Source organism: Acomys russatus, chromosome 11, assembly GCF_903995435.1.
Source record: "Acomys russatus chromosome 11, mAcoRus1.1, whole genome shotgun sequence".
Lineage (NCBI taxonomy): Eukaryota > Metazoa > Chordata > Mammalia > Rodentia > Muridae > Acomys > Acomys russatus.
Genome location: NC_067147.1, coordinates 19,378,037 through 19,394,336, shown reverse-complemented (window position 1 = coordinate 19,394,336; position 16,300 = coordinate 19,378,037). Strand labels below are relative to the sequence as shown.

The 16,300-nt window shown below is 45.3% G+C and overlaps 1 protein-coding gene across 1 annotated transcript in view; it reads right to left on the bottom strand.

The window, feature by feature from the left end:
- Positions 1-16,300, bottom strand: part of LOC127195524 (glutathione S-transferase A3) — a 28,264-nt gene extending 11,964 nt beyond the window's left edge. The window contains exons 1-2 of the mRNA XM_051152959.1: positions 16,157-16,300; positions 756-862 (exon numbers count right to left, since the gene is read on the bottom strand). Coding sequence (XP_051008916.1) covers positions 756-842 — 87 coding nt within the window. The 5' untranslated portion in view covers positions 843-862; positions 16,157-16,300. The remainder of the gene's footprint in view (positions 1-755; positions 863-16,156) is intronic.

Here is a 16,300-nt window from a genome sequence, read left to right as displayed (position 1 = left end):
CCCACAGTGGGAGAAGCAGAGACAGGTGCAAACCTGAGGTTTCTCTGGCTGTGCTTAGTAAACTCCAGGCCAGGGAAACAGTCTCTCTTTGGGGGTGTGGGTGGGGGTGTGGGGGTAGGGGGGTTACTTCAGAAATCACACTTAAGGTTGTCCTCTGACCTCCACACATTTCCACCTACTTACATCTATGTATCTGCAGATGCAGACGAACATACATATAAATTAGAGCAATCTATGGTAAAAACTATAATATGTGATCATATAAAAATCATTAAGATAACTTAACATCAAATAGACAATGTTCACGCTTCTATTTTTCTCTAAATATCATGTTTTGTTTTTGTTTTACAGCTCATTTACATTTAAATGAAGTATATAAATTTTGATAAATGACTTGCACACATTTTTGGTATTTTATTCTCTCTCTCTCTTTCTCTCTCTCTCTCTCTCTCTCTCTCTCTCTCTCTCTCTCTCTCTGGTTTATGTGTGTGTGATAGTGTGATATGTAAATTTAACTCAGGTCCTCTGGAATTGCAGGAAGTGCTCTCAACTGCCAAGCCATCTCTCCAGCTTTGTTTTAATGTTAATGATTGCTGATAAAAACAATTAATGATTTATTAGGATAAATCTGTCAATCACTTAATAGTTGGCAGGTTTTGGTTTAGGTCAGTAGACACTTGGACAGCTCATGTGATTAAAGTGTTTCATACAATCAATTTCAGGTTCAACTTAAAATCGCTCAGGTCAGAGCATACCTCTACTCCAGCTGCGGCCAAGAGCCACCGGATAGGCTCCATTCTTCCCCTGCCATCAAAGTAGTGAAGGACTGGCTTCCCCGCCATGGCAGCAATCGCTGGCTTTTCTAAACAGGAATGAAACACACCGTGCTCTTAAAAGTCTGACCTATGTGGGTGTTTGGAAAGCGGCTGCTATGCTGAAGAAGTATCTCCCTTCCTTGTGGCAGGGTTGGAGACATTCCAGGAATATGATCCTTGGTCCAAATTGGTACCCAAGGAGAACCATCCTCAGATTGCACCAAACCAGTTTAGTGTCTCCACTGGCTAATACGTGACTTAAAAGAAATCATAGTTCAGAATGGAGGATATGTGTGGGACATAATACAAAACAAAGTACCAGAAAATTAGTTTCTTGTAGACCTTTAACGGTCCCACCTGTTGTACCCCACTCTCCTTCTCTGTCTTCCTTCCCCTCCTCTCATCTCCCTCCTCCTCCCTCCCTTGGTGAAGGTCTAATCCAGGGCTTTGCACATGCTAGGCAAGCTCTGTGTCCCTGAGCTACATCCCCAGCCCAGGTCTCTTCTGGCACATTGCCTTTAATAGTCACATGGCCACATGAACTGGCTATTTCTCCCTGTTTCAATTAAGGAAACTGGATATCGGATAACGTTAAAGTAGTGATTATGAGCACACCAAAATCAGTGGTTGACATAAAGACTCACAGAGAGGAATAAAAATAAGAAGGATCGTTCCTCATAAGTGAGTGTATCAAACCCAGAGGACATGGCCAAGAGCAATGGCCACAGCAGCAGGCACTGTCCACACTCTCTTTGGCTTCCTCTTTCTCTCTCCCTCCTCTCCCTCTCTCTGCTCTCCCAAGCTAGCTAGCCCTTCCCCGGGCCCCCCTCGCTCTCTCCCTCTGTTCTACTCCTGCTTTTCTCATGGCCAGGTCCAGCCTGGCGGCCATGTTCAGGCCACTGCTTTCCCTCTCTTCTATGGACTCTGACACCTCTGGCTGTTTGCTCCCTCATTTCTAAAAGTAAAAACACCCCCTTAGCCATGCCATGGAGCAGTCATGCCATCAATTTATCCTATCTTAACTCAGGTAGGGCAAAAATGGACCCCTTTCCAAGAGGCCAGGGCCTCACAAAACCAGAGCCTGATGCTGATTAAAACTCTGTTACACAACCTCCTTAGTCATCAGGGAAATGCAAATCAAAACAACTCTGAGATTCCATCTTACACCCATCAGAATGGCTAAGATCAAAAATTCAAGCGACACCACATGCTGGCGAGGATGTGGGGAGAGAGGAACACTCCTTCATTGCTGGTGGGAATGCAAACTAGTACAGCCACTTTGGAAATCTATCTGGTGCTATCTCAGAAAAATGGGAATAGGGCTTCCTCAAGACCCAGCTATTCCACTCCTTGGAATATACCCAGAAGATGCTCCAGCACACAACAAGAAAATTTGCTCAACCATGTTCATAGCAGCCTTATTCATAATAGCCAGAACATGGAAACAGCCTAAGTGTCCCTCAGTAGAAGAGTGGATAAAGAAACTGTGGTACATATACACTATGGAATACTACTCAGCTATTAAAAACAAGGAATTCCCGAAATTTGTGGATAAATGGATTGAGCTAGAAATGATCATAATGAGTGAGTTAACCCAGAAGCAGAAAGAATCAAATGGTATATACTCACTTATATCTGCATACTAGCCCAAGGGGCATGTCCCACGAAAGCCTTCACTTACCAGGAAACTGGGACAGAGGGGAAGGCATCCTATTGGGACTCTAAATGAGAGACGCATGGGAGAACAGCAAAATAAAAGGATCCAGAGGGTCCTAGAAATCTACAAGTAGAACAATATGATAGGCAGATTTGGGCCCAGGGGTCCTGCTCAAACTAAGGCACCAGCCAAGGACAATACAGGAGGTAAACTTTAAACCCCTTCCCAGATCTAGCCAATGGTCAGAATATTCTCCACAGTTGAGTGGAGAGTGTGATACGACTTTCTCACATACTCTGGTGCCTCACATTTGACCATGTCCCCTGGAGGGGAGACCTGGTGGCACTCAGAGGACGGACAGCAAGTAGCCAAGAAGAGACTTGATACCCTATGAGAATATATAGGGGACGTAATCCCCCTCAGGAACAGTCATAGGGGAGGGGAATAATGGGAAAATGGGGGGGGGGGGAGGAATGGGAGGATACAAGGGATGGGATAAACATTGAGATGTAACAAGAATAAATTAATAAAAAAAAAAAAAGGAAAAAAAATAAAAATAAAAATTAAAAAAAAAAAAAAAAAAAAAAAACTCTGTTACATTATGGATCATTTGGTTCTCCTGGTGAATGTCACCTTGGGGTTGCCTTCTCTGCCTCTGTTGGTTCCTGAACCTACTACTAGGAGTCTATTACTGCTGTCTCCTCACTCAGTGCCTCCTGGAGCTTACTCTGTTTCTAAAACTGTCACAGTTGGACCAAGCAGCTTCTCTTGCCAGAGTGGGCACCCATCACATTGAAAGGGATGATTCTCTTTGTGGTTTGGAGAAATGGAGTTGCCTTTGAAGGTGACAGTAAGGTAAGGGTTTCTCATGTCTGCCACACTGGGATTCTCATCAGTGCATTTCATGCTAACCTAACGTAAAAGTCACCTAGTGACCTAGTGGGACTTTTAAAACTTATTTTCAGTGTAGAGTTGGAAACACAGAGATTTCTTGAGTACCATACCCAACATGAAGAGCTGTCCTAGCATCACTCTTCTATTTAAAATCTAAGCCTAGGTTTTGTGAACTATGGTACTCGTTTTCAATATATGTGTGGAAATCTCTAGTGGGCTATGAAATCCATTTTTTTTTTTTTTTTTTGATGAACTAGAAAAGGACAGAAAGTACCAGAGTACAGAAAAAATTGAATAAGTGGAAGTATTTGGAGTGTCAGTGTGTGTGCGCTGTATGTGTGGATGTATGCATGTGTGTGTGCCCATTTGGTCGTTGTGAATAAATAAGAGATCCTAACTGAGTCCATTAAGGAAATGTGACAGCTCCCCATCTCAGGCTGCTTCGAGGCTGGACACAGCAAAGAACTCGAGAACAAAAACCAATGGCTCCTGGGACCAGTGAGATCAGGAGTGTAAAGCAAACACCCAGAGGCTCCAGTGTTGGACTTGGGGGAAACTCACTCCCCCAACAGCCCCAAAGAGCTGCTATGAAGCACTACAATTCTTCTCGGAGAGCCCTTGACATTGTAAAGTTTGAAACATTATCCCTGTCTTTACCAGCAGGTGTATTTTTTTTTTAACGTGTGTGTACTTGGATTTAAGAAGCTAGCTACTTTAAACACCTCACTTAAAATACAGAGCTCCTAAGCCCCACACTCTGTTATAAAAGCTGGTGGAAATGCAATCTCTCCCTCATGCTCACAACTGTGGAGTGTGAGTTTTGCATGTCATTAGGTGGAATGATCCAGCAGGAGGAGGGGAGAGGAAAGCTCACTTGGCTTCAGGTATTTGATTGTTGGGGACACAGAGCCAAGGGATTCAGATCTGCTCACTAATCCTATTACCACTGACAGAGGATCATGTTACAGAGTATTTCATCATCATGCTCCTCACGCTAACATTCTCCACTCTCCAAACAAGAGCCTTGCAATGGTCAGTTCACGCCTGGGACAAAGGGACACAGGCTCTCAGGGTCAACAGAAGATGAGAACAACAGAGACTGGATGATCTGATGTGGTCTCAGCATGCTCCTCAGCCACAGCCAGGTCCAAGGAGTAACTGCCCTGTCAATCACCACCATAGGAACAGCTCCAGCTGCTCTGCTGCTGAGTGACTCATGAAGTCCAGGGAGAAACCACGAGCTCCCATTCTTACAGTATTGGATTGTTCATTTTCTCCTGGGTACAGCTCAGGGCTTCTCCACTCCATCCTGGAACCTCCCTGAGCTCCAGGCTGCTCTCCTGAGAACCTACTGCCCATTTCCCAGAGTCCATCAGCCAAGCACAAGTTGGAAGAGCGAACAAGAGAAGCATCTAACTTATGCCTTTCTGTGAGCAGCTTTTCGGAAACCTTAGAGAAAGAAAAGATTGATAAAGTTTCCAATGCTTTACTTTGAAAACTGGCATCAGCGTGAGGAGGAGTAAACATAGCTCTATCCGTTCCATTAAGAGCACTGGCTGCTAACCAATGCCTGGCCCAACCTGAGAATCACCCGATGAGAGAGAGCCAATCACCAATACTGTTAACGATACTCTGCCATGTTTACAGACAGAAGCCTAACTTAGCCTCTCTCTGAAAGGCCCCACCTAGCAGCTGATCCAATCAGATGCTGGGACTCACAGCCAAGCATTTGGCTGAGCTTGGGGAGTCCCGTGGAAGAGTGGGACGGAGGATAGAAGGACCTGAAAGGGGTAAGAACACCACAAGACCAACATAGTCAACTAACCTAGACCCATGGGAGCCTAGAGAGATGGAAGCACCAACCAAAGAACATGCATGAACAATACCTAGGCCCCCTACACATATGTAACTGATGGGCAGTTTGATCTTCATGTGGGTCCCCTAATAAGTTGAATGGGCTATCTACAACAGGCACTCTGTTGCTTTCCTTCAATCAATTACTCCTAACGGGGCTGCCTTGCCTGGCCTCAGTGGATGAGTTCAGTACTGATGCAACTTGATGTGCTAAAGTGGGCTGGTGGAGGGGGTCTCCTCTTTCCTGAGTAGAAGGGGAGGCAGGGACAGGGGAAAAGGGTGGAGAAGAAGGAATGGGAACAAAGGAGGGAGGGAGCTACGATCCTGATGTAAAGTGAATATATAAATTAAAAATAAATTTTAAAAGAATAAAACACTGGCTGCTGGGTGTGCTGGGCATGACTGTAATCCCAGTACTGAGAAAGCTGAGGCAGGAGGATAAGAGTTTAAGTACAGATCCATCAGATGTCTCAAAATAACAACAAACGAAAATACAAGCAAAGAAAAAGAACATGAAGAAAATGTTCAAGAAATAGACTTCTTTTGAAAATAAAACATCTATAGTGATCCCAGTAGTAAATTGAAGGAGTTACATCTCTGGTGAATCTTAACATCTGGTTAACATCTGACACAACCTTAAAGGTACAATGAAGTTTTGCAGATTCAGTCCTTCTGTCTAGAGACATATGAACTCAACAGATTACTAAACCCGATCACTTTCTCTTCTGACTACAGAGACAGTTACACCTCCCCCCAGAAGCTAGTGAGCAGTACAGTGAATTAATACATACAGCATTCATAATAGAGACTTAGTACAAGCATGCTCAGCACTGCCCAAGTTCCTGGGAGATGAGTGCATGTCTGAACACATCAGCCATCGTATCTGGAACAACTGTAATGACAGGGAATGATGGCTGTCTGATTTGGTCCTTTCCCTGTAAGAGTTTAAAGATACTCATGCGCCTTATAAAATCCTGGCAGAGCAAATGTTCACAATAGTGGCCTCACATTATATGTTTGAGGAACCTCATCCCACGGATCCTGATTCAGTTGGCCCAACAGGTGATAACAATAGGAGGACGCAAGCCAGCTAAGAGAATGGAGAGCCCTATTTTTTCTTTTTTCTTTTTTTGGTTTTTCGAGACAGGGTCTCTCTGTATTAGCCTTTGCTGTCCTGAACTTGCTTTGTAGACCAATCTGGCTTCGAACTCACAGCAATCCACCTGCCTTTGCCTCCCAAGTGCTGGGTTAAAGACGTGTGCCACCACTGCCTGGAAAAGGAACACTATTCTTTTCACATTGGATTTGGGGAGCTACTTACCAGATACAGTAGATGTTGAAAGTCTGAGATGTCTCTCTTTCTCCCTTCATATCAGGACCACATTTATCCTAAACATTATTTTAGTAGCATCTTCATAGCCTGCGCTTCTATAATGTCCATGCATTTCCACAGACTTACATCCTATTAATTGTTAGACCTGGTTACTTTGACATCTGGGCTCTCAGAAAATCTGACAATCCCTCTTTTATAGTAGGTCCCTTTCCCCCAGTGTTAACATCTGTTCCATGACATTGTAGACTTCTACATTCTAATGACCTGTACATTCTAGCTAACTGCCAAATGCACCAGTGTTGGTCCCTTCCATCCATAGTTCTGAAGTGTTAACCCTTGAGGAGTCAGGTCCTCATTGACCCTCAGCCAGGGTTTGTGCTGCTTCCCCACTGCTGAGGTTGGGGACACACATTGGGCTGTCACAGCCAGAGGGTAGGGAATGTGCACGGGAAACATCACACTCTTGGGTGGTGGAAGCCAGGGATCCATCTCAGCATCCTCAAACAGAGAGGGAAACCCGTCATAGAAAGAGTGAGCCAGTCAACATGGGCAGTGTTGTATAGCTATTTCCTCTGAATTAAAACTTAGTCTTGTAGCTGGGCGCCTGTAATCCTAGCATTCTGGGAGGCAGAGGCAGGAGGATCTCTGTGAGTTCGAGGCCAGCCTGGTCTACAGAGAGGCCAGAACAGCCAAGGCTGAAAAGAGGAGAAGTCTGTCTCGAAAAACCAAAAACAAAACACAGAAAACAAATAAGAAAAAAAACCAACACAACATAGTCTTGTAAAAGGAAGAACTAAGCGTATAAGTCTACGGAAGCTAAGGAAACCTAAGAGGCCCAGGAAGATCATAAAATCTACATGATTCACAAGGCCCTTCCCCAAGGTTATAAAAGAAATGAGCAATTGCTGTGAAAGGATTGTCTTCAGTGGAGTTTCCTGCAAGCTAGGCAGGAAGCTCTATGGTGCATCTGTTTAGTTATTACCAGTGTCTTTGAGTCACCTGTGCTCCTATATGTAACCCCAATAAAGTCCATGGTTCACCAAGCTAGATGTGAATGAAATCCTTTCTTTTATTTGTCAATGGTGCCCTATTTGCCATGAGCAGACACTTGTTCAGTCTCCCCAGGAAAGGTCACACAACTGACAGTGGTGCTGATATTGGAGAACCCTGTTCCTGCCACCTTTCTTCTATGGTAGGTGAAGCTTGAATCCTACTGAGAGGATGCCACCAATGATCTACTTAGTGAGAAAGCTTAGATGAAAATCTGCTACTCCTGATATTTAGAATGAATTGTTTCTATAGCAATAAATCTCCATTTGGATTGTCCTAGCCTATGTAGTCTTATGGCATCATTTCTGGCAGTAGCAGATGTGGCTCGATGGTGCAGCCATAGCAACTCAAGCAGTTTTACTTAGAGACTCAACACACTGACAGCTGGGATTCTTGGACTTATGCCCCAGAATATGATTTCAGGATAGGTCAGCATAAATCAAAGTTGTAGCTCATTCAGAAAAGGTCCTGTCTTCCCCTCGTCCTTCAGGAAACATTGTGGAAGAGCAGGTAGAGGGAACCTACAAGCTGGAAAGTGGGAAGGGGTGCAATGAAGTGCAGCCCTCGTGACATAGCATGGCTATTACGTGCTTGACTTTATAGCACCCATGGTTATGAGTACAAAATCAGGCCAGTTAAAATGCCAACATTGGGAGTAGGGGGTTTCTAGGCTCCATCCCTAATTGAAAAGCTATTGATATCTCATGGCTGCTGAGGCAGGGGGCATACCTGTCCTTGCAGAGATTAAGGAGGCACTCTTGGTAGGTTGCTCATGACCCACGGGATGATTCTACACCCATGCATATTTGGGCAAAACTAACTGGACACAGTAGGTAGTAAACCCAGAAGATGACAGGAAATTGGGAAGGAGATGTGTTGGAGAGGGGAAGCAGGTGGAGTTGGAGGATCAAAACATAAAGGGGGGAGAGTGTGGGGTGAACGTGCTCAAGATACCTTGCAAATAGAATGTGAAAAGGAAAATAAAATAAACTGAAAAGTTACTGCCTTAAATGGTTTTGGTATAGATTTAACAAGAGAGAGAAAGAGAGAGGGAAGTGGGGAAGAGAGATGGAGAGGGGGATGAGGCGAGGGAGAGAAGAAGAGAGAGAGGATGATGGAGGGAGAAGGATGACTATTGGGGCAAAGAAGGAGACTAACAGAACAGAGAGCATAAGAGGGGGAACTGGCAGGGATGAATATGGTCAAAGTATAATAATATACTCAATTGAAAGTATCTTAATGAACTCAGGTACTTTTTATGACTATTATACACTTAATTTTTATGAAAAATGAAAAAATAGTTGTATATTCCCAAGTGTGGGCTGAGAGAGGGAGAGAGAGGGAGGGAGAAAGAGAGAGGGGGAGGTAGCTGTCTTAACAGCAGCTATGCATACAAGGTTGTGCTAGATTTATAGTTATGCCCATGTAAAGGACTTAAAGGTTAGGCAGCGTGTTTAGGCATGTTTATTTTTATCCAAGGAGTTCCCCCATAACACTAGATTATGTGCAGTTTATGAGGCACATTGTACTGGTTTAAAGGCTGATTGAATAAAAGTCAAAAAGGTCAACGATCATGGCACGTGTTTTGACTATACACATAATCATGATCTTAAATGTCAGCCAGAAGAGGTGAAGAGTTCATTCTTCTTCCTCATATTTTTATTTCTCCTTGTTCTTACATCTTGTCTCAGCAGCACATTTCACAATCACTCATTGATTTCTTCTATTTAAAAAAAAAAAAAACACTCTAGCATAAATGCATGGTAAAAGGTCCAAGCCATTTTTGGATGGTAAAACTTATCCAAACCCACCAATCCATGAACATGAAAACCACTCCCTGAGCAGGAGACCAACCAGTCCCTGAACATGAATTCCCACCAATTCCCGGGTTTGCTTCAAGATCCGGGGTCTTGAACTATCGCCAATACCCACCCTGGAAATCCCCACCCTGAAAATGTCCATGCCCCGAGATAACTCTAAATAAAGCTTGTCTCCTGCTCCGTTCCCTGCTGCTTCTACCTCAGAGCAGAGGCAGCCACCCTCTTGCCTCTTCCTTCAGAGCCCTAACAGTTCCATAGGGGAAGCAAACCCCACCCCACAGAGCTGTAGCACCTCCATTGGGAAAGCCTTTTCCCTCAGAGCTGTAACACTTACACTGGTGCCATAACCTGGAATGGGCTCCTGGTGCCTAAGCTCCCCCTTGGGATCTAAGCCTCACCAGGACCCTATCTATCTCTCATCTCCAGTCTGCCTGCAGCAGACACAGCCTGCTGGCTCGCGATCTCTCCTAGGATCCAGCTTTGGTTGGATATAAATGCTTCCCCAAGTCCAAGGACATAATCGTTGAGCATTTGACACCCCTCTGGTACTCCTGGAAGCAGGAATACCCCGAGCCATAGTCTTTAAGGCTACAGCTTTCCCTCTTCTCCTGACCCTGTCCTTCCCACTACCTTTGGAGCTGCAACCCTGAAGTTTCCTTAGATTCAAACAGGCAATTGCACCCCTCGCTGCCCTCTTCCCTTCGGAGCTGCCCACAATCCCACAGATCCTCTAGATCCCGTTCCCAACCCTTGTCTGTGGATGAGGCACAGCTCAGGCTTAGCCAGGCTAAGTCCCTGACACACCCTTGTTGAGTGCAGTGACGACAGACTGAATGGCTCACGTTTTCCTCCATTCCTCCGAGTCCTGGGGATACCCACAATGACGTTTTTTCTCTCCCTTCCCCCTCTCATCCCTGGGACTAGTGTCTTTCATACCCTTTCATTTCCCCTTGGGATGGCTTTCAGAAAACCTCCAGCCTCTCCACCTGGTGCCTAACCTGAAGGGCCCTAGATTTATTCCCTTTTGCAATTGAATCTGGCCTCAATGTCCCTTAGATAATCAATCCAAAAGGCTGCCTGATGACACACTAGGTCCCAATATTATTTGGGACCTCTACAAATACTGTGAGTAGTGAGGGAAATTGAAAGAGATTCCCCATTCCCTGCCTTTAAGCTTTCTCTTTTCATTCCAAGTCCTGTTTGTTTCTATATGGTGTCTCCCAAACACACACACACACACACACACACACACACACACACACACACACACACACACACACAAATGGGAGCCAGCAAACGGACCTGGGGGAGGGGGAAGTGCAGGAGGAGGCCAGCTCTCTCACAGTCCTCCCACCAAGGAGGAAATTCTACCCTTCCTACAGATGACCAATCTCCAATCTCTTAGGCTTTTGATTCCTTCCTTTTCTTTTCTCACCCACCGCCTATATGAGGTGGCCCTTGGTCCCTCACACAAACTCCTTGCACCCACCACTAAGGCTTTTTGCAAGCATCAGCAGGCTCTTCTCAAGGCCCTGGCCCTACGTCTTCCAGATTGTCTCGCCTCTTCTCACTCTATGTCATAAAGGAGGAAGGATTTGTCCTCGTGGTCCTAGGTCACCAACTGGGACCTTCCTTTGAGCCTATAGCAAGCATACGTATAAAAAAAAATATATTGACTATACTATCCAAGAATGGACACCTTGCCTGTGTGCTCCAGCTGAATTTCTCATATACAAATGAAAAAAAAAAAAAAAAAGGCTAGCCTTTGGGTCACCCAGTAGCATCTTCTCTTTTCACCACCCATCCCATCCCCTAACATACAAGGGTCTTCAAACACTACCCCTTCCAGAGTTCTCTCTTCAGGCAGTGTCGGAAGATGGTTCCACACTTACCTTTCAGCCATGCCCATACCTTAACATTTCGAACTGACATTATGTTGCCAATCTGACTCTCTTTAGGTGTGCAGACCATTTGTTGCTGCTGGCTTCTGCCTCGCATCACATTTGGTTGCAAATTCTAGAGTCCGCCTCTTCAGTGGCTTCCTTCTTCAACCTTCTTTACCCATCCCGTCTCTCCCCACCTACTCAGTAAGTGAGTGGCCTCTCTCTGACTCCTGGAGGCTGCTACCCACTCCGGAGCCCCACTGCATGGGCAGCCCTCTAGTTATTAAGACACTTTGCTCCTCTCCCACTACTGAAACTCTCCCTGCTTCCTAGCCTCCTCCCCTTAGCAGCTGCCTGCTATGTCCCACGGCTTCCCTGAGCCTTTCTGGACCACCACAACCTTGTCCTTCCTGTCTCTCAGCTCCCATTTGGAAAGTAAAGAAACTCCCTCTGGTGGAGTTCATTTTCTGCCTCTCCTCCTCCATGGACTCAGATTTTACTAAAGCCATACTCTGTCACTACAAACAGCTCGAATTTTAGTACAATTCCATAGACCAAACTGGCACGCTCAATTTTCAAGGGTGGCAACTTCTGTCACTGCACACACAACTAAACTGAAGATCTCTTATAGCTAAACTTGTTCTTTTCCTTGTTTATTTCTTCCTATCTACACTTATCCGGGTGGCTCTCCCCTCTAACTAACAACCCGTCCTCACAGGGTCAAGAAAGTACTGTCAGGCTGTCAAAGGCCAATTCAGATCCTTATCAGCTCCCTTATTGGTCCTTTCTCCTCTGACGCTCACCCCCATGCCTGTTTTCTCCATCATCAAAAGGAAGATTACTGTAAAAACTGGCCAGAAAGTTAAAGAGGTTGCCCATGTTGGTCCTGCAAATGCCATGGGGCAGATCTGGGCCCTCTTAATTGCACACCAGCTACTGAATAACACCCTGCATGGCTGCTTTGGAAAATGTTGGTTTTGCGTTCCTTCTAGGTCAAACTCATGATCACCATTTGTCACCTCAGTCACTGTCTTCTTAGACCCTCTCACCCTGTCACTGGCTAGTTGCTTTAAGCCAAATCACTACCACCCTTTATCTCTCCCACATCTTTCTCTTTGGTACCTCAGACTACTCCAGCACCTCCGGGATACACCTTATGGGTACACTGGATTCCTCAGACTTCAATAAGGCCCTCACCCTGAGCCTTGCATCTGCTACGCAGTCCTGTGTATGAACGGTCACAAGCCTTGCTTCTCTGCAGCACTAGAGTTTATGGCAGCCTCCCCACTGGGTGGTCTAGGACTTGTGCACTGGTGCTCCTTTTTCCAAATGTAGGAGTGGTACCGGTGAGCCTTGTCAGTTCCCATCACAGGGCTTATGGTGTCGTGGTTTGACAAAGGAGTGCTTCAGGTCTTATACCTTCTTGTTGCCCTGGGAATAACTGCGGCATTGTCACTGATAAAAATGTGACTATTTCCCTATCTATTATCAGTTTTCTCCTCGGTTCATTCTAGGCCTCCAATGGATGACACAGACCATCCTCATCCTCCAGGGCGGGGGACTTGCTGGCTACCATGTTACTACAAAATCATCAAGGATTAGATTTACTAAAAGCAGAGAGGTGGCCTTTGTCTCTTCCTAGGGAAGAATGTTGCTTTTATGTTAACCAATTGGTTATAGTAAAGGATAAGACCCAACAACTCCAGACATATCTATAAATAAATACATACATACATACATACATACATACATATAAAATGAAAGAGAAATTTAAAAACCAATAAGAAACAGCTGAATGTCTTCGGCCTGTGGATCATTGACAGTCCAGTATGGAACAGGATACTGCCTTTCTGAACCCCCTCTTCTCCTCCTTTTCTTAATCCTACTAGTTGCATTCTGCCTTATAAACTTCTTGTTCAGATTTCTTCAACAACAGATCGGAAAGATTCCTAACCAGACTTTTAATCAGTTCTTGTAACACAATAGCTCCTAGCTATGGAGCCAGAGGCCAGGAAGTCCGACCATACCCTGATGGTGAAGATCAGATTCGCCCCCAAGAACTTTGGCATCCCCAATCAACAGAAAGTAGTCTGATGCTAACATTGTCCTCTTCCCCTGCCCCTGGTTGTTTAACAAGAACAAGAACAACAACACAACAACAACACAACAACAACGAGGGAATGTAAGGTAAAAGGTCCTAACCCGCTACTGGGTTATAAAACTTACCCAAACTCAAACAATCCCTGAGCACAAAATCCCATCAATCTCTGGGCTTGCTCCAAGCTCAGGACTTGAAATCTCTCTAGACTCCACCCTGGGAAACTCCTTCCCACCAAATTCCTCCCCCTGTACAAACCTGCTCAGTTCTCTGCTGCTTCTCACCTGAGCAGAGGCAGCCGCCCTCTTGAGTCTCTCCCAATAAACTTCCGGTGTGAGGTGTGTTGTGCAGCGTGACTCTGGTATTCTAGCACAGCCATATCCAGTAGAAACAGCAAGAGTCATTGTGAGCCTTTGTTTGCAGGCCTGAGGGCCTAAGGACGCTCCCTCCTGGTAATCTATGTGCTGGGATTTAGGTGAGTGGACCCCCTGCTGGCAACAGGCCGCCAGACCCAACTGTGTTAAAAGTTCCTTACAGACCCTAACCCACACAAAAGGTGTCAAAAGCTGGCTCTTTGAAGAAAACCATATCAAAAGTGCCCTGGAGCAAGCCCTGGGAAGTGTCCTGGGCGTGGCTCCTGCTCTTCAAGTTACCTTAGTTTAAAAACCCAGAGGCTGGAAAGGTCAGCAGCTCAACCTCATCCCTTCTCCATAGCTCTCTGCCCTTTTTTAAGCTTGGTGGATTAAAATCTAGTTGTTTGACTCTTTTTGTCTTTATTTTAATAAAGTGCAGTCTGGTCTTTGACAAGCCAGAGGCTGCCTTCCCCCTCTGGAAAGGACACAGATTTCTCCTGTCTCAACCCCGGCTGAGCACAACTGCCCAGCACTCCCTGCCCAGAAGGCCTTCTCTGCAACCGGTTCTCAGGACAGAGCATCCTTCAGCTAGCCTCCAGAAGGCTGGGGAAAAAAACCTCTGTGGCCAGATTCTCAGCCCAGCCTCCTGGAGAGAGGAAGCCACAAGTCATGAAGCCACCGCAGCTGCTTGACCCAGTTCCAGCAGAGCTTGGTGGATTGCTACAATCCCTGCCATTCACTCTGTCTGTTTTTCGGTTTGGCCTTTGTGTGTTGCATTATTGGGGACTTTCTGCATTATGATTCAATTTATGTCTGCACCTAAAATTAACTTTATCTGGCCACTATTTGGAAGGCTTCTTATGTCCTAGAGATCATTAAGCACAGTTATCTGCCCCTGAGCTAACTGAAGCAGTGTACTGGTGCAGGGTAAACAGAGACAATTGACAAACCCTGACTCAAGGTCTCTTTTTATTGTAAGCTTAGAGCTCTCTGAAAGTGTAGTTTAAAGATAGGGGTCATACAGGGCACGCCCCTGGAAGAATAAAATTCAGTAAATAAGATAGGTTGACTAAAATAAACTTTTCTTACTTTATAGCATAGATGACTTTACATATAGTAAAAGGAGTTAGGTATTAGTATTTGCTATTCATAGAAAAAACGAGTTCAGATATTTTCTGTTTGTCTGGAGTACTTTCAAAAGCGATCGCTGCCAGCCTAAAAATAGGCTGTCGTATATAAAATGTGTTTGCTAGATGGGCGTGGTGGCACACGCCTTTAATCCCAGCACTCGGGAGGCAGAGGCAGGCAGATCGCTGTGAGTTCGAGGCCAGCCTGGTCCACAAGGTGAGTCTAGGATCGCCAAGGCTACACAGAGAAATACTGTCTTGGAAAACCCAAATAAATAAATAAATGTGTTTGCTTTGGAGGAGGCACTCTTCAAATTAAATTGTAGTTATGGGGTTAATAATAATAACAAGATCTGTTCTGCTTGTATCTTTTAATTGTAACTGAACTTCTAAGCCTGGGCATGTAATGAAAAATCAAACATATACTCTGCACCACTTGGATAACCATTATTCTGTCTTTGTTCTGTGAAACCTGTATAAAGAAGCACACGGTTGCCGGAAAGTCAGAGCCACAGAAATGGCCTGATTGCTAGAAAGTCAGAGCAGCTACATTCCCCTGACCATTGCCTGACGACTCCCCACCCGCAACCCACTGACCCTCCCTACCAAGTCCATATCCTCTGCCAGCCGCTGCAGCTGCCTTGTCTGCAAAAAGCCTCCAACACAACACCTGCCAGAAAAGGACCCTCTCCCTGGTGCCTCCAAGAAGGCCCCCCAGAAGTATCCTTGGCTCCAAGGGTGGTCAACATGCCTTTCCCTTCAGAGCGGCAATATTTCCACTGGGGCAATCGGAGCTATAGCACGTGGATGAGGAAACTCCCCCCCCCCCCCCACGCCCCATCCGGCCTCCTCGCTGTAACAATAGGTCCCATGCTTCTCTTCCCTGGATGTGATTCCAGGTTGTCTAGGCTGTTACCTCCTATTGTCTTCTTAGGAAGTTAATTTGTCCCCTACCATTAAATTCTCATGTCCCAATTCTCTAAATCCTTCATTTGTACATGTCTGTAACAGTGCAGAAACGGAATCAACAGTTCTGACTGTTGACGCAGCACACTAAGTCTGCAAAGTGTGAGTATAAAACAGATGTTTTCTTGTTCTAAATTATTTTCTAGGAACCTAAAGGGTGTGTGTGTGTGTGTGTGTGTGTGTGTGTGAGAGAGAGAGAGAGAGAGAGACAGAGAGAGACAGAGAGAGACAGAGACAGAGACAGAGAGAGTACATGCATGCGTGCACGTGTGCATTGTAGGAAAATTGGTTTGATTCAGTACTTACCTTGTTACAAAGCTGTCCCTCCAAAAAGCTCCACAACACAGAAGAGCTCCTGGTGTTTTATAAGCTATTTGTTTATTTGAATAAGCCCCTCCCAGTTACAGAGAAACAATCCAATAAGGAAAAAGCTGCTCCCACTGTGTCCAA